Source organism: Oncorhynchus mykiss, chromosome 17 (genome assembly GCF_057628025.1).
Source record: "Oncorhynchus mykiss isolate SJ-2025 chromosome 17, ASM5762802v1, whole genome shotgun sequence".
Taxonomy (NCBI): Eukaryota; Metazoa; Chordata; class Actinopteri; order Salmoniformes; family Salmonidae; genus Oncorhynchus; species Oncorhynchus mykiss.
This window is the reverse complement of record NC_143038.1, coordinates 49,284,889-49,309,337: the sequence shown is the minus strand read 5'-3', so window position 1 is coordinate 49,309,337 and position 24,449 is coordinate 49,284,889. Positions and strand designations below refer to the sequence as shown.

The window sequence follows — 24,449 nt, the reverse complement described above, 5'->3', positions numbered from 1 at the left end:
TTTTCTGCTCTTTTGCACACCAGTATCTCTACTTGCACATCATCATCTGCTCATCTATCACTTGCTCCTATGGCCTATTTATTGCCTTACCTCCTCACGCCATTTGCACACAGTGTATATAGACGTTCTTTTTTTCTATTGTGTTATTGACTGTATGCTTGTTTATTCCATGTGTAATTCTGTGTTCAAATAAAATAAAATGTATTTATATAGCCCTTCGTACATCAGCTGATATCTCAAAGTGCTGTACAGAAACCCAGCCTAAAACCCCAAACAGCAAGCAATGCAGGTGTAGAAGCACGGTGGCTAGGAAAAACTCCCTAGAAAGGCCAAAACCTAGGAAGAAACCTAGAGAGGAACCAGGCTATGTGGGGTGGCCAGTCCTCTTCTGGCTGTGCCGGGTGGAGATTATAACAGAACATGGCCAAGATGTTCAAATGTTCATAAATGACCAGCATGGTCCAATAATAATAAGGCAGAACAGTTGAAACTGGAGCAGCAGCACGGCCAGGTGGACTGGGGACAGCAAGGAGTCATCATGTCAGGTAGTCCTGAGGTATGGTCCTAGGGCTCAGGTCCTCCGAGAGAGAGAAAGAAAGAGAGAAAGAGAGAATTAGAGAATTAGAGAGAGCACACTTAAATTCACACAGGACACCGAATAGGACAGGAGAAGTACTCCAGATATAACAAACTGACCCTAGCCCACGACACATAAACTACTGCAGCATAAATACTGGAGGCTGAGACAGGAGGGGTCAGGAGACACTTTGGCCCCATCCGAGGACACCCCTGGACAGGGCCAAACAGGAAGGGTATAACCCCACCCACTTTGCCAAAGCACAGCCCCCACACCACTAGAGGGATATCTTCAACTACCAACTTACCATCCTGAGACAAGGCTGTTGTTGTTTCTGTCGCACTGCTTTGCTTTATCTTGGCCAGGTCGCAGTTGTAAATGCGAACTTGTTCTCAACTAGCCTAACCGGTTAAATAAAGGTGAAATAAAATAAAAAATAAATAGACCCCTCATGGAGTCAGTGTAACAACCTACCTGTCTATACATCAGTATAGACCCCTCATGGAGTCAGAGTAATAGCGTCTCTCTCTTCTTTGGCCAAATTTGACACGTTACAGAGTTTGCTAGCTCATGTTTCTATCATCCACATGGTCCAGCTTTATTGTGATATGGTGATATTCCTGTGTATTGCCGCTCATGAGTGTAGTTTATAACGCAGTTTTGGGGAGGGGAGCTTTAAGCTTCAGACGACACAGCAGGAACTTATATATAGGCATTGTCTTTCCTTATTGGGATGCATCCTTACAGGAGGTACTTCAAATATGGGCCCAGACAGTCATATTGGAATGTGGCCTGGAGCAGGAACTCCATATATGGGCCTAGACAGTCATATTGGAATGTGGCCTGGAGCAGGAACTCCATATATGGGCTGAGACAATCTAACTACATAAGTTTCTAAGTGTATTCGCCACGTGCACAGGATACAACTGACACAAGTCAGTATTGGACATCCATCCATGTCTGAGGATGTCGGGAGATGACGTGGAAACTGGCCACTGGGCAACAGTGAGCGCTGTTACCTTCAAGTAGGTTTCAGTTTTGCTAGGGCATTGCGGACGATGATGGCAGATTGCAAGTTATTTTTGATATTTTTGTTTGAAGCCTATCCCAATCCTTAACCCTTACCTTAACCATCCGGAGTGAATTCCTAACCTTAAGAATTTGGAGTTAATGCCTAAACCTAACTTTAAATACTTCAACATTTTATGTTTGGAACAACTTATAAAATGTGACTTTTGAGAAACATGGCTGGACGTCTCATTGTGACGTGAGGCTGTGAGAGCTGGGTGAAATCAAGATGCCATAGACCTACTCACAATACAGGTGAATGCATATTCAATAGGAGTGTGTGCATGCATTGAGTTATTGAGCTTGTCTTGGCTGATTTCAGTGGAATCTATGGTGCTACAGATGACAAACAATCACACAGTTTCACTTCAATTTGAGACTTATATTAGCCTATTATATTTGCCTCAACAACATTTGCATAGAAGCAGCCTGATCTCTTTTTTCATAAAGTGTGCTGTCTCTTTAAGACTGTCTCAGACCAGTCACTCTCAAGACACTCCTCTCTTACACGCAACAATTTGTCAACTAAGAGAATACGAGTCATTTAACCCAGTGAAATTTTTTGGAGACAATCGGCTTGCTATGTGTTGCTATGTGTTAATGTGTTATAACAAATAAAGTAGTTGAGCTGACCTTAGCCTCACATTTTCTAGCTAGCTGGCGGCCAGTATGTTGTTTTGTAATGTCCTGTAGCCTATATATGGACATCAGGGGCTGGAAGCAAAATAATTTTCCAATAGTTTAGTTCTGAACAGAACCACAATCTTTTTTGTTTCGTTCCACTGTTCTGACCAGCAAAAGAAAGTTCTGAACGGGTTTGAACCCCAAAAAAGTACAGGTTTATATTGTTATTTTCTGTTTTTTAACCTATGAAGTAAACTATTTAAAAAAACATTTTTAGCTAATTGAATTACTTCACCAATCAGTGTGGATAGAGCAGGCAAGCTAGTTGTTTACATGTGTGATGGACAAACAAGTGTAGCCTATGGCGCAAGATGCAACTGAAATTGTACAAGTGTGGAGAGAGCGAGAGAGGGTTGAGGAGGCTTGAATCACTGGGCATCTAGTTATCACATGCATTATATGAATTAGTTACACAGAATTATACCTAGGAGGATTGGCTTATATGGAGGAACTTTGAATGTCCTTTTGAGCAGCTAGCTAACCAGCTTGTGTGTGTGCAGAGTGGTACCAAAATGTAAAATACATCTTACCTTTTTGTAGTTAATAAATCCTACGTGATAACTAGGCCTATAGTATCCCTAACTAGCATTGAAAAGGTTAATCCATTCTTCTCTGTGCTTAAACACACACAGGTAAAGATGTCCAGCTTGCAGGCAGACACTGGAATAAGTTTCAGTGAGGGCTTTGCATAGGCGCTTTACTGCATTTTGTTGTGGGACTAGAAAAAAATGTCTGTTACATAAAGTAACATTACTAACCAGTTCCCATCAAAATAACGGTTCTTTTCCAGAACAGTATGGATCACTGGTCCTTTAAAAATATTCTACTTTTCGGTTCTGTTCCTTGAACCCTTCCTTGAACACTTTCAAAATGTATACATGTCGTGTGTCATCAATCAAGTGTCCTTAAGATAAAATATATCCAGCATGAGTGGTTAGCTAACAAGATGCAGTCCAGCCAGATGTTCCTCACCAGTTTGCAACATTTTACACAAGGGGCTAGTGTGCTCATACTACGTAGGGGACATCGGCTGCATCGATAGTCAAGGAAAGGCTAATATCGGTAACAAATATTGGCCCAACCGATTATCGGTCACTCTCTAATTTGCTCACCTGCATCCAATCTTCATTAACCACAAGTCCGCCTCACTCTTGATTAATCAACCACCCTCATAGTATTTAAACGGCGTCCATCTTCACTCCTTTGTACATCTACATAACAAACAGTCCGTACTGGAAGTTTGTGCTGATCCAATGACCCATCACCACCCCATCCTCCTCCCCATCGAGTCAAAAATAATATCCCGATATGTATCTGTGTTGATTTTTCCCACTAATGCACGCACACGCGAACACACACGCACACACAGACACACACCAACATGTGTGTGTATACACAGCTAGCTCCAGCATTGCTTGATTACTTTGGTCTGATTTGAATTAGAGATTCATCATTCTCAGATCTCGGAAATCACTTCACGGTTTGGTGGTTTGGGGGTTTGGCATGAGTGCAAGCATAGAATTGGCTCTAGTCACATTTGATATTTGGTTCAGATTTGTTTTGGTCCAATGGTGGTGGCTTACTAAGGGCAGACAAGGGCTTGGAGGCACAACCCACTTGTTTTGGTGTTTAACCCTCATGTCTACGAGAAACCATAAGAACTGGTACAGGATAGATAAAAAGAACGATAGAACAAGATATTGAATGATATAATTATTGATATAATGCTGATATACTGAACAAAAATATAAATGCAACAATTTCAATGATTTTACTGAGTTACAGTTCATATAAGGAAATCAGTCAATTGAAATAGAATCATTAGGCCCTAATCTATGGATTTCACATGACTGGGCAGGGGTTTTTGAGAATTAGTTTTTCCCCACAAAAGGGCTTTATTACAGACATAAATACTCCTCAGTTTCATCAGCTGTCCGGGTGGCTGGTCTCAGACAATACACTCAACTAAAATCCATATTTGACTTTTGAGACATCAAAAACCCTCAAACAACATGGTAGAAGTAAACATGTTTACACAGAGAAACTAATCATCATCATTATTATTAATATCAAAGCCAGCAAAACAACACGTTAGGATAAATAGGAAAAGTGTGTGTGTGTGTTCTCACTGCGAGTGTTGACCTGGATGTGAGCAGGATCATAGAAGAGGGGAAATGCTTCCTCTACACCCTGTCTCTCCCCCACTCACACACTGCCCCATATACAGAGACACACACTCCCTGTGTCCCTCCTCCGCATGTGGAAGACATTTCAAAGGCAGCGGCCGCCATGCTGCTTCCATTATAGTCAATCAGGGCCTGAACCAGATATTAAAGCACTAGCCAGGGGAGCCGCCGTCAATACACTGACTGTTCTCTGTGTGTGAGTGTGTGTGTGGTTCTGAAGTATGTGTGTCTGAAAATCAGTGGCATCTATTGTTCACTCTATTGTTGTATCATTCTTTCTATCTATACTGAACAAAAAATATGAACACAACATGTAAAGTGTTGGTCCCATAGTTCATGAGCTGAAATAAAAGATCCCAGAAATTTTCTGGAGGCACAAGAATATTATTTTGCTAAAATTTTGTGCACACATTTGTTTATATCCCTGTTAGTGAGCCTTTCTCCTTTGCCAAGATAATCTGACAGTTGTGGCATATCAAGAAGCTGATTAAACAGCATGATCATTACACAGGTGCACCTTGTCCTGGAGGCAATAAAAATATGCAGTTTTGTCACAACACAATGCCACAGATGTCTCAAGTTGTGAGGGAGCGTGCAATTGGCATGCTGAGTGCAGGAATGTCCACCAGATCTATTGCCAGATAATTGAATGCTAATGTCTCTACCATAAGCCGTATCCAACGTCATTTTAGAGAATTTGACAGTATGCCCAACCAGCATCACAACCACAGACCACATGTAACCATGGTAGCCCAGGACCTCCACATCCGGCTTCTTTACCTGAGAGATTGGATTTTGCTCGCTAAAATATAAAGGAAAGAGGAAATAACAGTGCAGGCATTCTCACCTTGAAAATGGCTACAGTGTTGTAGTTCATGTGTACTGTTTGTAAGGACACTGTCAGATGTGTGCGTACTGGTAGCAAAGTCAGGTGCAGGACAGCAGAGATTTGAGAACAGGCGCACACTTTATTTAGGCAAAAGTGCAAAACGTGCAAAACAGTCACAAGAATTATGTCTAACAATAAACATCTTAGTGAAAAATAACACAGAAAAAACAAGCCAGTCTGGCGTGTCAACAATACAAATGTAACACAAACAATCTTACACAAAGACATGATGGGGAACAGAGGAATAAATACATGCAGATTGATTGGGGAATGAAAACCAGGTGTGCAGGGAACAAGACAAAACAAATGGATACATGAAAAATGGAGCGGCGATGGCTAGAAAGCCGGTGACGCCGAACGCCGCCCGAACAAGGAGAGGAGCCGACTAGAAAGCCGGTGACGCCGAACGCCGCCCGAACAAGGAGAGGAGCCAACTAGAAAGCCGGTGACGCCGAACGCCGCCCGAACAAGGAGAGGAGCCAACTAGAAAGCCGGTGACGCCGAACGCCGCCCGAACAAGGAGAGGAGCCGACTAGAAAGCCGGTGACGCCGAACGCCGCCCGAACAAGGAGAGGAGCCGACTAGAAAGCCGGTGACGCCGAACGCCGCCCGAACAAGGAGAGGAGCCAACTAGAAAGCCGGTGACGCCGAATGCCGCCTGAACAAGGAGAGGAGCCGACTAGAAAGCCGGTGACGCCGAACGCCGCCCGAACAAGGAGAGGAGCCAACTAGAAAGCCGGTGACGCCGAACGCCGCCCGAACAAGAAGAGGAGCCAACTTCGGCGGAAGTCATGACAGACACCGCTTCCCAGAAACTTTTTTTAGCAAAGTTAACACACAATGAGAGTGTGGTAATACATTTGATTTTGCAACAACACAGGTAAAGAATATACTGCAACATGTGGTTACGGACAAAGGAACCAATCTTTTCCGTAAAAGCAGACGTTTACAGTAGTTTTAAAGATGGCTTTTAAAGTTCTCCCAACAGCAGTTTTAAATAAGCTGTTAAAAAAGTAGAAAATATTAGCGAGTGAGGCACCTTGGGTTTTTATAAACCACAGAGAAACAACATGGCGTCTGCGGTAGAGACGTGGCGCCTGCGGTAGAGACGTGGCGCCTGTGGTAGTGACGTGGCGCCTGTGGTAGAGACGTGGCGCCTGCGGTAGAGACGTGGCGCCTGTGGTAGTGACGTGGCGCCTGTAGTAGAGACGTGGCGTCTGTGGTAGAGACGTGGCGCCTGTGGTAGTGACGTGGCGCCTGCGGTAGAGACGTGGCGCCTGCGGTAGAGACGTGGCGCCTGCGGTAGAGACGTGGCGTCTGCGGTAGAGACGTGGCGCCTGCGGTAGGGACGTGGCGCCTGCGGTATGGACTTGGCGCCTGTGGTAGGGACGTGGCGCCTGCGGTAGGGACGTGGCGCCTGCGGTAGAGACGTGGCGCCTGCGGTAGGGACGTGGCGCCTGCGGTAGGGACGTGGCGCCTGCGGTAGAGACGTGGCGCCTGCGGTAGAGACGTGGCGCCTGCGGTAGGGACGTGGCGCCTGCGGTAGGGACGTGGCGCCTGCGGTAGAGACGTGGCGCCTGAGGTAGAGACGTGGCGTCTGCGGTAGAGACGTGGCATCTTTGCTCAGAACTCTCTCCTGGACCTTCTGGCTCCTCTACAAACAAACACTCTGAAAAGCTGTTTGAACAGGATCTGTCTCACTCTATAATGTAGTCTAATGTGTTTCCCCTTCCCTGTGTGTTTCTGATGAGAGTAGGAGTCTTATGGTCCAGATGGGAGGAAGAGTAGCGAGAGAGAAAGAAAGAGAAGAGGGGGTCATGAAGTGTGTGGCTTGAAGTTGTGTATCTTATGTGAGAACTAAATGTATGGGGATGATAAATAGTGAGTAGAGGTGCAGTAGATCAGAACTGCTGCTGTGGTCACTGTTAGCAGGCAGCGGCTGACTGCTTAGGGGAGTCCATGTATACCTACTTCACCACAATGGGAGGGAGTGAGGGAAGGATGAAGAAAGATAGGGGAAAGAGTGGTAAAATAGAGGGAAAGGAGTTGAGGACAGAAGAGTGAGAGACTGAGAAGCAGGAGGGAGGAAGAGACAGGATAGAGAAGAGAAGAGAGAGTAGAGTAAATAAACAGAGCTGGGGTGGTTGAGGCCTTCCGCAGGAGATGGTGTGTGTGTGTGTGTGTGTGTGTGTGTGTGTGTGTGTGTGTGTGTGTGTGTGTGTGTGTGTGTGTGTGTGTGTGTGTGTGTGTGTGTGTGTGTGTGTGTGTGTGTGTGTGTGTGTGTGTGTGTGTGTGTGTGTGTGTGTGTGTGTGTGTGTGTGTGATGGCAGATCAAACCCAGCTGGCTCCCATTTGCCCAGGAATGAGTCTGCACCTCTCAGAGGCCCACAACCTGTGCGTGTTGCCCTGCATAATTACAGCTTCATTATGGACCGCCTGGCTCCAGCAGGCGCATATAAAACATGTATACTCACATACATTTAATGCACTATATACATATGTCCTCACATACATTTAATGCACTATATACATATGTCCTCACATACATTTAATGCACTATATACATATGTCCTCACATATATTTAATGCACTATATATGTCCTCACAAACACAATGCAGGTTTCACATACACCACTAAACAGTCAAAAGGGGTTGGATTTTACTGTCTCCAGATGCACACACACATCACACACACACACACACACACACACACACACACACACACACACACACACACACACACACACACACACACATCACACAGGAGTAATTATACAGTCTGTCCCATCCAGTGAACAGCTTGAAGGTTGGAAATGGCTAGCAGTAGACGTCCAATGGCAGAAGGGATATGTCCTGTTAGTGGAATCTACAGTATGAAACGGAGTGTGTGTGTGTGTTCTCGGTCCATGTGTATGAGTATTATATGTGGTAGTCCTTGAGTACATTGGCAACTCTATCAAAGACAGAACAAAGCAGCTACAGTGATAAAATATTGATGTTTCAGCTGTTCTCAGCAACATGTCTGGAGGAAGAGGAGACATTCAATAACTTCAGAAGAAATCAAGTAGAACAGTTTATAGCCTTTTTAAGTAGCCTTCATAAAGGCTTTGTGAATGTGTATTGCCTTTGTCCTAGTCTCTCTTCTCTCTCTCTTCTCATTCTGTTACCTCCAGATGAATGTGTGTCCTGTCCCAGTCTCTCTTCTCTCTCTCTTCTCGTTCTGTTACCTCCAGATGAATGTGTGTCCTGTCCCAGTCTCTCTTCTCTCTCTTCTCTCTCTCTCTTCTCTCTCTGTTACCTCCAGATGAATGTGTGTCCTGTCCCAGTCTCTCTGCTCTCTCTGTTACCTCCAGATGAATGTGTGTCCTGTCCCAGGCTCTCTTCTCTCTCTCTTCTCTCTCTCTTCTCTCTCTTCTCTCTCTCTTCTCTCTCTTCTCTCTCTCTTCTCTCTCTTCTCTCTCTTCTCTCTGTCTTCTCTCTCTCTTCTCTCTCTCTTCTCTCTCTCTTCTCTCTCTTCTCGCTCTCTTCTCTCTCTTCTCTCTCTCAGATGAATGTGTGTCCTGTCCTAGTCTCTCTTCTCTCTCTGTTACCTCCAGATGAATGTGTGTCCTGTCCCAGTTTCTCTCTTCTCTCTCTCTTCTCTCTCTGTTACCCCTAGTTGAATGTGTGTCCTGTCCCAGTCTCTCTCTTCTCTCTCTGTTACCTCCAGATGAATGTGTGTCCTGTCCCAGTCTCTCTTCTCTCTCTGTTACCTCCAGATGAATGTGTGTCCTGTCCCAGTCTCTCTTCTCTCTCTGTTACCTCCAAATTAATGTATGTCCTGTCCCAGTCTCTCTTCTCTCTCTGTTACCTCCAGATGAATGTGTGTCCTGTCCCAGTTTCTCTCTTCTCTCTCTGTTACCTCCAAATGAATGTGTGTCCTGTCCCAGTCTCTCTTCTCTCTCTGTTACCTCCAGATGAATGTGTGTCCTGTCCCAGTCTCTCTTCTCTCTCTGTTACCTCCAGATGAATGTGTGTCCTGTCCCAGTTTCTCTCTTCTCTCTCTGTTACCTCCAGATGAATGTGTGTCCTGTCCCAGTTTCTCTCTTCTCTCTCTCTTCTCTCTCTGTTACCTCCAGATGAATGTGTGTCCTGTCCCAGTTTCTCTCTTCTCTCTCTCTTCTCTCTCTGTTACCCCTAGTTGAATGTGTGTCCTGCCCCAGTCTCTCTCTTCTCTCTCTGTTACCTCCAGATGAATGTGTGTCCTGTCCCAGTCTCTCTTCTCTCTCTGTTACCTCCAGATGAATGTGTGTCCTGTCCCAGTTTCTCTCTTCTCTCTCTGTTACCTCCAGATGAATGTGTGTCCTGTCCAATGTTCCCTCAAAAAAATGTTAATCACTGAGCAATTTTCAGGTCTGCTGAGCTTCAGTGTAACTTCCGGCACGTGTTTACTGCTGTACCTGTTTAAATTAGTTTAACAGTATTTTAACAGTCGTCTCAAAATACAGCACTGTCCCTTTAAGACAAAAAAAGCTCTTTACCTAACTTGATTTTCATAATGTCTAGAAATGTACACTTTTGTAATCTTGTAGGAAGTAATCACTCCCTTATTGCTGACTACAAACTATCTATAACTGGGCTAATAACTCCAACTAGCAAAGGATATGAACTAAATGTGCACACGTGGTTAAATTAAGCTCTGGCTTTGATCTCAAAACAAGTGCATCTACTCACTATTGCTCATGCTGTAACACAGTCCAGTTCAAAGTAAATGGCACAGATCCATATGGCAATGATCCATTTGTATATAGGCCTACTGCAGCTCTGATTGGTTATGCTGCACCAGTCTGTGTAGAGTAAGGGCATGTCAATGCAATAGAATCCTACTCCGATGTGTTCTACCTACAACAAAATCCCTTGCATAGTTAGTTTTGCATACTAAGTATTGCATAGTTCATTTTGTTTTGGTATGTTGCATTAAAAGTGGCTAATATTGATTTAATCAGGATTTCCACAGTAAAGGGACACGTTGATAGTGTTAACAGGGCAACGTTGCCTCTGTTAACTAACAGGGAAACGGTGATAGTGTTAACAGGGCAACGTTGCCTCTGTTAACTAACAGGGAAATGTTGATCAAATTAAATATAGCCCTTCGTACATCAGCTGATATCTCAAAGTGCTGTACAGAAACCCATCCTAAAACCCCAAACAGCAAGCAATGCAGCTGTAGAAGCACGGTGGCTAGGAAAAACTCCCTAGAAAGGCCAAAACCTAGGAAGAACCCTAGAGAGGAACCAGGCTATGAGGGGTGGCCAGTCCTCTTCTGGCTGTGCTGGGTGGAGATTATAACAGAACATGGCCAAGATGTTCAAATGTTCATAAATGATCAGCATGGTCCAATAATAATAATCACAGTAGTTGTCGAGGGCGCTGCAAGTCAGCACCTCAGGAGTAAATGGCAGTTGGCTTTTCATAGCCGATCATTCAGAGTATCTCTACCGCTCCTGTTGTCTCTGGAGAGTTGAAAACAGCAGGTCTGGGACAGGTAGTACGTCCCGTGAACAGGTCAGGGTTCCATAGCCGCAGGCAGAACAGTTGAAACTGGAGCAGCAGCACGGCCAGGTGGACTGGGGACAGCAAGGAGTCATCATGCCAGGTAGTCCTGAGGCATGGTCCTAGGGCTCAGGTCCTCCGAGAGAGAGAAAGAAAGAGAGAATTAGAGAGAGCATACTTAAATTCACACAGGACACCGGATAAGACAAGATAAGTACTTCAGATATAACAAACTGATGCAGATTTAAAGAGGAGTCCGTAATTTGCTTTCTAATGATCATGATCTTTTCCTCAAAGAAGTTCATGAATTTATTACTGCTGAAGTGAAAGCCATCCTCACTTGGGGAATGCTGCTTTTTAGTTAGTTTGCGACAGTATAAAACATACATTTCGTATTGTTCTTATTTTCCTCAATTAAGTTGGAAAAATAGGATGATCGAGCAGCAGTAAGGGCTCTTCGATACTGCAAGGTACTGTCTTTCCAAGCTAGTCGGAAGACTTCCAGTTTGTTGTGGCGCCATTTCCGTTCCAATTTTCTGGAAGCTTGCTTCAGAGCTCGGGTATTTTCTGTATACCAGGGAGCTAGTTTCTTATGAGAAATGTTTTTAGTTTTTAGGGGTGCAACTGCATCTAGGGTATTGCGCAAGGTTAAATTGAGTTCCTCAGTTAGGTGGTTAACTGATTTTTGTCCTCTGACGTCCTTGGGTAGGCAGAGGGAGTCTGGAAGGGCATCAAGGAATCTTTGTGTTGTATGTGAATTTATAGCACGACTTTTGATGCTCCTTGGTTGGGGTCTGAGCAGATTATTTGTTGCGATTGCAAACATATTAAAATGGTGGTCCGATAGTCCAGGATTATGAGGAAAAACATTAAGATTCACAACATTTATTCCATTGGACAAAACTAGGTCCAGAGTATGACTGTGACAGTGAGTAGGTCCAGAGACATGTTGGACAAAACCCACTGAGTCGATGATGGCTCCGAAAGCCTTTTGGAGTGGGTCTGTGAATATTAAAGTCACCAAAAAATTGAATATTATCTGCTATGACTACAAGGTCCGATAGGAATTCAGGGAACTCAGTGAGGAACGGTGTATATGGTCCAGGAGGCCTGTAAACAGTAGCTATAAAAAGTGATTGAGTAGGCTGCATAGATTTCATGACGAGAAGCTCAAAAGACGACAACGCAATTTTTTTTGTAAATTGAAATTTGCTATCGTAAATGTTAGCAACACCTCCGCCTTTGCGAGATGCACGAAGGAAATGGTCACTAGTGTAACCAGGAAGTGAGGCCTCGTTTAACACAGTAAATTCATCAGGCTTAAGCAATGTTTCAGTCAGGCCAATCACATCAAGATTATGATCAGTGATTAGTTCATTGACAATAACTGCCTTTGAAGTAAGGGATCTAACATTAATTAGCCCTATTTTGAGATGTGAGGTATCACGATCTCTTTCAATAATGGCAGGAATGGAGGAGGTCTTTATCCTAGTGAGATTGCTAAGTTTTGCCCAACCCAGGTCGAGGCACAGACACGGTCTCAATGGGGATAGCTGAGCTGACTACACTGACTGTGCTAGTGGCAGACTCCACTAAGCTGGCAGGCTGGCTAACAGCCTGCTGCCTGGCCTGCACCCTATTTCATTGTGGAGCTAGAGGAGTTAGAGCCCTGTCTATGTTGGTAGATAAGATGAGAGCACCCCTCCAGCTAGGATGGAGTCTGTCACTCCTCAGCAGGCCAGGCTTGGTCCTGTTTGTGGGTGAGTCCCAGAAGGAGGGGCAATTATCTACAAATTCTATCTTTTGGGAGGGGCAGAAAACAGTTTTCAACCACCGATTGAGTTGTGAGACTCTGCTGTAAGAGCTCATCACTCCCCCTAACTGGGAGGGGGCCAGAGACAATTACTCGATGCCGACACATCTTTCTAGCTGATTTACATGCTGAAGCTATGTGACCTCTGACTGTTTCATCCTAACAACGTTGGTGCCGACGTGGATAACAATATCTCCATACTCTCTACGCTCTCCAGTTTTAGCTTTAGCCAGCACCATCTTCAGATTAGCCTTAACGTCGGGAGCCCTGCCCCCTGGTAAACAGTGTATGATCGCTGGATGATTTGTTTTAAGTCTAATACTGCAGGTAATGGAGTTGCCAATGACTAGAGTTTTCAATTTGTCAGAGCTAATGGTGGGAAGCTTCGGCGTCTCAGACCCTGTAACGGGAGGAGTAGAGACCAGAGAAGGCTCGGCCTCAGACTCCGACTCGTTGCTTAATGGGGAAAACCAGTTGAACGTTTCTGTTGGCTGAATGAGCAACACCAGTTGAGCATTCCTACAGCATTTCCCTCCAGAAACCATGAGAAAGTTGTCCAGCTGCGGGGACCGTGAGAGGGGATTTATATTGCTATCTGTACTTACTGGTGGCACAGACGCCGTTTCATCCTTTCCTACACTGAAATTACCCTTGAAATTACCCTTGCCTAACGATGACTTCTGAAGCTGGGCTTGCAGCTCAGCTATCCTCACCATAAGGCGATCGTTCTCCTGTATATTATGAGTACAGCGACTGCAATTAGAAGGCATCATGTTAATGTTACTACTTAGCTTCGGCTGGTGGAGGTCCTGACGAACCACGTCCAGATAAAGCATCATGTTAATGTTACTACTTAGCTTCGGCTGGTGGAGGTCCTGACGAATCACGTCCAGATAAAGCATCATGTTAATGTTACTACTTAGCTTCGGCTGTTGGAGGTCCTGACGAACCACGTCCAGATAAAGCATCATGTTAATGTTACTACTTAGCTTCGGCTGGTGGAGGTCCTGACGAATCACGTCCAGATAAAGCATCATGTTAATGTTACTACTTAGCTTCGGCTGGTGGAGGTCCTGACGAACCACGTCCAGATAAAGCATCATGTTAATGTTACTACTTAGCTTCGGCTGGTGGAGGTCCTGACGAACCACGTCCAGATAAAGCATCATGTTAATGTTACTACTTAGCTTCGGCTGGTCCTGACGAACCACGTCCAGATAAAGCATCATGTTAATGTTACTACTTAGCTTCGGCTGGTGGAGGTCCTGACGAATCACGTCCAGATAAAGCGTCTGGAGTAAAAAAGTTGAGGGAAAAATCTAAAATGTAAACGATAATTAAAAAATAAAAACCGTAAAGTTGTCAGGTAGCAAAGTAAGGTTGGCAACAAAACGCACAAGCGCACAGCAACACGTAAACAAGTCTGCAAGTTGTGACCGGAAATTACGTATGATAGTGTTAACTAACAGGGAAACGGTGATAGTTTTAACTAGCAGGGAAACGGTGATAGTGTTAACTAGCAGGGAAACGGTGATAGTGTTAACTAACAGGGAAACGGTGATAGTGTTAACTAACAGGGAAACGGTGATAGTGTTAACTAGCAGGGAAACGGTGATAGTGTTAACTAGCAGGGAAACTGTGATAGTGTTAACTAACAGGGAAACGGTGATAGTGTTAACTAACAGGGAAACGGTGATAGTGTTAACTAACGGGGAAACGGTGATAGTGTTAACTAGCGGGGAAACGGTGATAGTGTTAACTAACAGGAAAACGGTGATAGTGTTAACTAACAGGGAAACGGTGATAGTGTTAACTAGCGGGGAAACGGTGATAGTGTTAACTAGCGGGGAAACGGTGATAGTGTTAACTAACGGGGAAGCGGTGATAGTGTTAACTAACAGGGAAACGGTGATAGTGTTAACTAACGGGGAAACGGTGATAGTGTTACAGGGAAACGGTGATAGTGTTAACTAACGGGGAAACGGTGATAGTGTTAACTAACGGGGAAACGGTGATAGTGTTAACTAACGGGGAAACGGTGATAGTGTTAACTAATGGGGAAAACTCTAGAAAGTTGAGTGAAGTTCAATCTTGTGCTTCTCTGCGCGTCATTTCTTCAGTGTGGCAGTCTGAGGGGAGCTGTGCGCCCACGCAGCTTAGAGGGAACATTGGTCCTGTCCCTCTGTCTGTCTCTCCTCTCTCTCTGTTACCTCCAGATTTGGACAGGAGCATGGAGCCCCTCATCGAGAGGCCAAAGGTTAAACCAGAGGGGTTGCTAGGAGACGCGGAGAACGGCAACAACAACAACAGTCTCTCACAGCCGGACCTGACGACACCTAGCAAGAGCATTACCTGTGAGTTACACACACACGTACATACACAAGCATACGCACACACATACGTCTGTCTGCACATATGTACACGCTCTCTCACGCACACACATACAAATACATAAATGGCTTTGAATGTTTGGGCTCCATTACTGTGCCCCGGTGTTGTGAGTCACACCGTCTGGACCCTGAATGAACACACACAGCCCTAAGAAATAGGTTAGATACACACTCTCTCATGCCTGTGAATTGAATTGTCAACAGAGGGATTTAAAAATTAAAAATAAAGTTTAAATATTTTTTATTTTTAAATAGGCATGTCAAACAAATTCTTATTTACAATGATGGCCTACTGGGTAGCAGTGGGCAGAACAAGAGATTTTTACCTTGTCAGCTCAGGGATTCGATCTAGCAACCTTTCGGTTACTGGTCCAACGCTCTAACCACTAGGATACCTGCCTGTTAGTTTCCAAATTTCTAAAGCACACGTGTCTACATTCAATACGCCACATGCTGCAGCCAAATGAAACACCTCTCCTCCATTTGACTATTTCCTCTCTGTTTGGTGGTAACTGTGATTGCTGGGAGTCGCTATGACTACTGTACCCAGGTGACTCTGACAGTATAGTTTTTGGACGTGTCCGTCTCTCCCCCGTATTCTCTTGGGCATCTTTGTGAAGTATGAACCACAGTTTATGTAGTAATATAGACCTGGGCTTACAGTGTATCGTCAGACCTGATTAGGGGGGTCACAGTTCAAGGCCTGGTCCTGGCTAGAAACACTGGTTTGTTTTTCGTTGATGGGTCACAAGAAGTCCAAACGGTAAAGGTGGTTCACAGAGCTGAACAATGGTCCCCCAATACAGTACTGCATTCACTTCCTGCTGGAAAAGCAGCCCTGGCATCAATAACATACAGATACTGTACACAAATATACTGATACACACATACCTTCCTGTCTCCCCCAAAACCCATATCCACACACACATCATCCCACTGTAGTCCGGCCAGTGGTCCTCTGCTCCAAGCAACGAGAGCTACTTCCTGATAGTTACTGAGCTACCACAAAGTAACTCCAGGAGCTATAATGATGGTGTGTTTAAGAGGCTGTGTCAGAGAGAGAGCGAGAGAGAGAGATTGGGTAATACTAGGACAGTATTTAGGGTTATGGGGGAATTGGGCCGGGTAATGTTGAAATACTTATGAGACAGGTTTCTGTGGGATTTTTGTGTGTGCGTGTGCGTATTAGTCTGGGTCTGTATTCAACATTCTTCTCTTATTTTATGTCCCCCATAAAACCAGCTCCATACACTGTGCTGCAAGAGTTACTAGACTACGGACAAAATGTACAAGCCCCATCTCACACCTTCCTCCATTCCCCTGCTCCTCATTACCCCCTATACCTCCTTCCACCTATACCTCCTTCTATCCATCTCACACCTTCCTCTATCCCCCCTATACCTACCTCCTTCCCCCTGTACCTCCCTCCCCCCTATACCTCCCTCTCCCCTATACCTCCCTCTATCCATCTCACACCTTCCTCTATCCCCCCTATACCTACCTCCTTCCCCCTGTACCTCCCTCCCCCCTGTACCTCCCTCCCCCCTATACCTCCCTCTACCCTATACCTCCCTCTATCCATCTCACACCTTCCTCTATCCCCCCTATACCTGTACCTGTACCTCCCTTCTTCCATCCCCCTGTACCTCTCCTTCCATCCCCCTATACCGCCCTCCTTCCATCTCCCCTATACCTCCCTCCTTCCATCCCCTTATACCACCCTCCTTCCATCCCCCTATACCTCCCTCCTTCCATCCCCCCTATACCTCCCTCCTTCCATCCCCCTGTACCTCCCTCCTTCCATCCCCCTATACCTCCCTCCTTCCATCCCCCTATACCTCCCTCCTTCCATCCCCCCTATACCTCCCTCCTTCCATCCCCCTGTACCTCCCTTCTTCCATCCCCCTATACCTCCCTCCTTCCATCCCCCCTATGCCTCCCTCCTTCCTTCCATCCCCCTATGCCTCCCTCCTTCTATCCCCCTGTACTCCCTCCTTCCATCCACCTATACATCCCTCCTTCCATCTCCCCTATACCTCCTATACCTCCCTCCTTCCATCCCCCTATACCTCCCTCCTTCCAACCCCCCATACCTCTCTCCTTCCATCCCCCTATACCTCCCTCCTTCCATCCCCCTGTACCTCCCTCCTTCCATCCCCCTATACCTCCCTCCTTCCATCCCCCTATAGCTCCCTCCTTCCATCCCCCTATGCCTCCCTCCTTCCTTCCATCCCCCTATGCCTCCCTCCTTCTATCCCCCTGTACTCCCTCCTTCCATCCACCTATACATCCCTCCTTCCATCCCCCTATACATCCCTCCTTCCATCTCCCCTATACATCCCTCCTTCCATCTCCCCTATACCTCCCTATACCTCCCTCCTTCCATCCCCCTATACCTCCCTTCCTCCATCCCCCTGTACCTCATTACCCCCTATACCTCCTTCCACCTACACCTCCCTCTATCCATCTCACACCTTCCTCTATCCCCCCTATACGTACCTCCTTCCCCCTGTACCTCCCTCCCCCCATACCTCCCTCTCCCCTATACCTCCCTCTATCCATCTCACACCTTCCTCTATCCCCCCTATACCTACCTCCTTCCCCCTATACCCCCCTCCTACCAAACCCCTATACCACGCCCCATCCCCCTATACCTCCCTCCTTCCATCCCCCTATACCTCCCTCCTTCCATCCCCCTATACCTCCCTCCTTCCATCCCCCTATACCTCCCTCCTTCCATCCCCCTGTACCTCCCTCCTTCCATCCCCCTGTACCTCCCTCCTTCCATCCCCCTGTACCTCCCTCCTTCCATCTCCCCTATACATCCCTCCTTCCATCCCCGCTATACCTCCCTCCTTCCATCCCCCTATACCTCTCTAATTCCATCTCCCCTATACCTCCCTCTTTCCATCCCCCTATACCTCCCTCCTTCCATCCTCCCTATACCTCCCTCCTTCCATCTCCCCTATACCTCTCTCCTTCCATCTCCCCTATACCGCCCTCCTTCCATCCCCCCTATACCGCCCTCCTTCCATCCCCCCTATACCGCCCTCCTTCCATCCCCCCTATACCTCCCTCTTTCCATCCCCCTATACCTCCCTCTTTCCATCCCCCCATACCTCCCTCCTTCCATCCCCCCTATACCTCCCTCCTCCCATCACCCTATACCTCTCTCCTTCATCCCCCTCTACCCTTCCTTCCATCCCCCTATACCCCCCTCCTTCCATCCCCCTATACCCCCCTCCTTCCATCCCCCTATACCTCCCTCCTTCTATCCCCCTATACCTCCTTCCATTCCCCTATACCTCCCTCATCCCCCTATACCTCCCTCCATCCCCCTATATCTCCCTCCTTCCATCCCCCTATACCTCCCTCATTCCCCCTATATCTCCTATATTTTTCTTCCATCCCACTATACGTTCCTCCATCCACCTATACCTCCCTCAATCCCCCTATACCTCCCTCAATCCCCCCATACCTTCCTCCATCCCCCTATACCTCCCTCAACCCCCCTATACCTCCCTCAATCCATCCTCTACACCTCCTTTCAAACCCTCCTCCCACTCCCACGGTGTACATATCTAAGATCATCTTTCCCTTCCCCAAGCCTAACCTTAACCATTAGGGGAAGAAATCAAAACAGACCTTAGATCAGCATCTATAAGCAATGTCATCTCTGTTACGCCCGCTTTTCTCTGCTGATGCAGATGGCTGGTGAGTCAGTCTGGGGGCTCGTATTATGTGAGTGTGTGTGTGTATGTGTGTTTTTGTGCATGCGTGTGTGTCGAAGTCGTAAATTGAACACTATTGTATCATCAGCAACACTGTGACTAACTTTCTAGATCCTCTTACTCTGCTACAACCACAGCCATAAAGAGAGGGAGAGTTTGGCCTGTCTACTGATTATATCAAATATCAACTTGTGGCTCTTGCTGCTACTAGTTTACTAGATGTCTGTGTGTATGTGCCGTGATGTCATCATGTAAATGACACGTGTGTGGAGGAAAACAGAAGCGAGATTGCATTCTGCAACCCAGATGCTCTGTCTCACAGTGATGACATCATGGCTGTAGCATGTGTCTGGCGCTGGGCCTCTGACAAGCTGTCTGAGACTAATGTGCAGAGAGAGCCGTTAACGGGTGTGTGTTAATGTGGCGCATGTGTGCACAAGTGCGTCAGTGCATGCACGAGTGTGTGCACAGGTTTGTGTGTGCTGTGCCTGCATGTGTGTGTATGCTGTTCTCTTCAGTAGTTGAGTGGTTTGTTTCTGTGTCTCTAGCACATTGATTCAGTAAAGCATCAGTCAAGCTCTTACGTCAGTGTGAGTGGCCTGTCACAGTCCTATACACCCTGCCAGTAAGTAGCATGGGAGGGGTGAAAAGCTGTCTGACTCATGACCTCTCCTTTGGGGGTACTCTTGTATGTTTTTAACTGTTTTCATCCAAACCTCAGGTCTGCTCTGCTGCTACTCTAACCACCATCACCACCACCTACCTCTCTGTCAGACCCTCACTCACTCACTCCCTTTGTCTGGTGCCACAGTGGAACACAGAGAGTTAAGGACCCACAGGGATTCATCAGTCCTCATGACTCATTTGTACAACTTCAGTCAGAAAATGCTCCATACAGACAAGTTAATAACAGCTGAAATGGAGCAATATTTAGTTAACGTTTTAGTTGTAAGGCGTACAATCACGCACACACCACAGTGCAGTGGAAAGGCTGAGTTGACAGCTTGGTGAGGTCAGTATGATGGGCTCGTTAAAGGGGATGTGGACCAGGTTAGAGTGTCGCTGGTGTAAAATGTAACAGGATCGTGACACAGTGCCTTTAATTACACACCAGTCTGAGATTGATCTGTCTTCATCCTCCTCTTCCTCCTCCTTCACACACGCACACAGTAGTCTGTGATTAATCTCTCCTTTTCCTCATCCTTCTCTTGCTTCTCTCTCTCTCTCTCTCACACACACACACACACACACACACACACACACACACACACACACACACACACACACACACACACACAGCCTGGAAAGAGTGACACCTAACCCCAACTTTACTTCTGACCCCTTCTTTCCCCTTCCCTCTCTCCTCTGTCTTACCTTTCACCTTTTCCACCTTTCTTCTCTCCTCCTTCCCTCTCTGCTCTCTCCTCCTTCCATCTCTCTTCCTTCCCTCTCTCCTCCGTCCCTCTCTGCTCTCTCCTCCTTCCCTCTCTCCTTCTTCCCTCTCTGCTCTCTCCTTCTTCCCTCTCTCCTCCTTCCCTCTCTGCTCTCTCCTCCTTCCCTCTCTGCTCTCTCCTCCTTCCCTCTCTGCTCTCTCTTCCTTCCCTCTCTCCTCCTTCCCTCTCTGCTCTCTCCTCCTTCCCTCTCTCCTCCTTCTCTCTCTCCTCCTTCCCTCTCTCCTCTCTCCTCCTTCCCTCTCTCCTCTCTCCTCCCTCCCTCTCTCCATATTTTCACCCCATTCTCCCAGTTAAGTAGGGCGTTTATCCTCTCTCAGCCCCCATTGCCCACTCTATATAGGGAAATAAGCCACACTTCCATTGGAATACCACTCTTTAGAAATACCACACTCTGCTCTTCTGAGATTAGAGTCCCCATCCCTGTAGAGATTGTTATTGAAATGAGCTGAAGCAGCCAGGGGCTTATGAGGTCAGTGTTTTTGAGGGGTCACACATTTTAACACCCCCCACCTCCCAGTCCTCATCAAGTCCCATTGGTGGTGAATGAGGTGACAGTGGAAGGACAAGGTGACAGTACTTACCATGTAAAGCACTTAGTTGTGATTAGCTGTGATCTGTAGTAACAGTTCTGGGCTTCACTCAGGTGTTTCTGTTCTATATGTAGGGAGGGAAAACAGGTTCCCAACATGTCCCTCACAGCTCTGACCGAGTTCAGCTGGCCTGGCATCAACAGCACTCTGTTTACTGTCTACTGGTCAGACTGCTGAGTCACTGAAGGAGAGAGGGAGGAAAAGAGGGAGGTAGGAGGAGGGAGGTTGGAAAGGTAGAGAGGTGCAGTGATCAGTAGTAATCATAGCCTCAAGTCTAGAATGGTGGGAGGGAGGTGACTGAAGGGGAGGTGATGGGAGGGAGGTGACTGAAGGGGAGGTGGTGGGAGGGAGGTGACTGAAGGGGAGGTGGTGGGAGGGAGGTGACTGAAGGGGAGGTGGTGGGAGGGAGGTGACTGAAGGGGAGGTGGTGGGAGGGAGGTGACTGAAGGGAAGGTGGTGGGAGGGAGGTGACTGAAGGGGAGGTGGTGGGAGGGAGGTGACTGAAGGGGAGGTGGTGGGAGGGAGGTGACTGAAGGGGAGGTGGTGGGAGGGAGGTGACTGAAGGGGAGGTGGTGGGAGGGAGGTGACTGAAGGGAAGGTGGTGGGAGGGAGGTGACTGAAGGGGAGGTGGTGGGAGGGAGGTGACTGAAGGGGAGGTGGTGGGAGGGAGGTGACTGAAGGGGAGGTGGTGGGAGGGAGGTGACTGAAGGGGAGGTGGTGGGATTTGGAGGGAGGGGGGGGGTGAGGAGGAGGTTGGCAGTTTGGAGGGTAATGGGAGGTGAGTGAATGGAGGGATTTGGGGAGAGAGGGAGGGGGGAGGGGAGGGGAGGTAGAGGTGAGCATTCAGCCGACTGTGATTCACCCTCTCTCAAGCCAGGCATACCACACCCCCATCGCTGCAGGCAACAGGCTGGGCCTACACTGGGCCTCTCTTCCTCTCCCAGTCTCACCCTGTCTCTCTCTCTCAAATCAATTCAAGGGCTTTATTGGCATGGGAAACATAAGTTAACATTGCCAAAACAAGTGAAATAGATAATAAACAAAAGTGAAATAAACAATCAAATTAACACTCTATGTCTCGCTCTGTTTCTCTCACACACTGTTTTGTACATATTCTTGCATTCTCCGGCCCAGGCTACACTATTGACTCACCCTCCTTCCTGCTCTGTGTTTCTCCCCCCTTCTCCTTCAGTTTGTGGTGTGCCAGTTTCATCATGCTAAGCCCACAGTCATTTGGCTTTTTATTTGTTCTTATTTTTAACTATGTGCTGCTGAATCATTGTGTTTGTGTGGCACGCCCTTACATCACTCCTGACCCAAAATAGACAAGACAGCCAAAGCTTAGGGGTGTATATCCGCAGAACGGATCTTTCTCTCACACACTGTCGTCTGTTTCTCTATCTCACAAACACATAGACACACACTCTCTATCGCAGGGTGTGTTGCACAAAGAGCTGTTTCTCTCTGTGTGTGTGTGTGCCAGCCTTGTTGTTTGTCCTTAGGCTTTATATGGAGACAGTCATGACTCCTCTGAAACCTAGTCAGTCTGTCTGTCTGGCTGCTAGATGCCCAAGAGACCCGCCTGTTTACTGCCCACACACACCCCCACCGACACCCACACACAGGGGAGAGGGGTGAATGAACTCTCATACCACTCTTAATAATATCCAGACACCATTTAAACTCTCTCTGTCCAGTTAGAAGGAAGTTATCCCTTGTTCCATTTCTAGCAATCCTTTTTTAAAGACTCCAATGGCCTTCAGTAAACAAACAATATTGTATTCCTGCTGATGTTGTCTTTACCAACCAGAGGAATGTACTGGTGACCAGACATGGACGGCATTTCACTGTGCTACTTAGAGAATGACTAGCAGAGAGATGTGGGGTAAAGGCATCGCTCTGTGTGGTTTCACTAAAACTGACTCTGATTAGGGTTGGTGGCTGCAATTATGTCTCTCTCTCTGTGTGTGTGCGTGTCTGTGTGCATGTGCATGTCTTCTAGTGAAGTGAAAAGCAGAGACATGGTTTTTAGGGCAGATTCTCTCTCTCTGGGGTCCAGGGTTTATAGATGGGTCTGACTGTTCCTCCTTACTGATCATTTGGAGAACAATGGTGGCCACACATCCTGTCTCCTCCTCTACTCACCATCCCTCGCTCTCTCTTCTCCTCCTCTAGACAGAACCAAACCGTTATGCTGTAATGTACTACACAGCATTGTACTGTATCTTTAAAATGTACGAATGGTTAAAGTGAAAGACCGGGGGATAGCGAGGAGGAGAGACAAAGAGCGAGGGGGAGAGGGGGGGGGGAGAAGGAGAGTGGGGAGAGAGAAGGGGGGAGAGGAGGAGAGAGAGGAGAGAGAGAAGGGGGGGGGGAGAAGGAGAGTGGGGAGAGAGAAGGGGGGATAGGGGGGGAGAGAAGGAGAGTGGGGGAGAGGGAGAAGGAGAGAGAGTAGGGGAGAGAGAAGGGGGGAGAGGGGGGGAGAAGGAGAGTGGGGAGAGAGAAGGGGGATAGGGGGGAGAGAAGGAGAGTGGGGAGAGAAGGGGGGAGAGGGGGGGAGAAGGAGAGTGGGGGAGAGGAGGAGAGTGGGGAGAGAGAAGGGGGGAGAGGGGGAGAGAAGGAGAGAGAGGGAGAGAGTGGGGGAGAGGAGGAGAGAGAGTGGGGGAGAGGAGGAGAGAGAGGAGAGGAGGAGAGAGAGTGGGGGAGAGGAGAGAGGAGAGAGAGAGAGTGAGGAGAGAGAAGGAGCGAGGGAGAGAGGAGAGCGAGAGTGGGGGAGAGAGTGGGGGAGAGAGAAGGAGCGAGAGAGAAGGAGAGAGAGAAGGAGCGAGGAAGAAGGAGCGAGGGAGAAGGAGCGAGGGAGAGAGAGTGGGGGAGAGAAGGAGCGAGAGAGAAGGAGAGAGAGAAGGAGCGAGGGAGAAGGAGAGAGATGAGGAGCGAGGGAGAGAGAGTGGGGGAGAGAAGGAGAGAGAGTGGGTGAGAGAGTGGGGGAGAGAAGGAGAGAGTGGGGGAGTGAGAAGGAGAGAGAGTGGGGGAGAGAGAGAGAGAAGGAGAGCGAGAGTGGGGGAGAGAGAAGGAGCGAGGGAGAGAGAAGGAGAGCGAGAGTGGGGGAGAGAGTGGGAGAGAGAGTGCGAGAGAGAAGGAGAGAGAGAAGGAGCGAGGGAGAAGGAGCGAGAGAAGGAGCAAGGGAGAAGGAGCGAGAGAGAAGGAGAGAGAGAGAAGGAGCGAGAGAGAGAAGGAGCGAGGTAGAAGGAGCGAGAGAAGGAGCGAGGGAGAAGGAGCGAGGGAGAGAGAGTGGGGGAGAGAAGGAGCGAGAGAGAAGGAGAGAGAGAAGGAGCGAGGGAGAAGGAGAGAGATGAGGAGCGAGGGAGAGAGAGTGGGGGAGAGAAGGAGAGAGAGTGGGGGAGAGAGTGGGGGAGAGAAGGAGAGAGTGGGGGAGAGAGAAGGAGAGAGAGTGGGGGAGAGAGAGAGAGAAGGAGAGCGAGAGTGGGGGAGAGAGTGGGGGAGAGAGAAGGAGCGAGGGAGAGAGGAGAGCGAG

At 47.5% G+C, this 24,449-nt stretch overlaps 1 protein-coding gene across 9 annotated transcripts in view; it reads left to right on the top strand.

Moving 5' to 3' along the window:
- The window catches only part of LOC110494413 (uncharacterized), a 45,292-nt gene that overhangs the window by 14,355 nt on the left and 6,488 nt on the right, over positions 1 to 24,449 (top strand). For all 9 annotated transcript variants that reach the window (XM_021569421.3, XM_090205810.1, XM_021569419.3 and 6 more), the window contains exon 3: positions 14,966 to 15,103. In XM_021569421.3, coding sequence (XP_021425096.2) covers positions 14,966 to 15,103 — 138 coding nt within the window. The remainder of the gene's footprint in view (positions 1 to 14,965; positions 15,104 to 24,449) is intronic.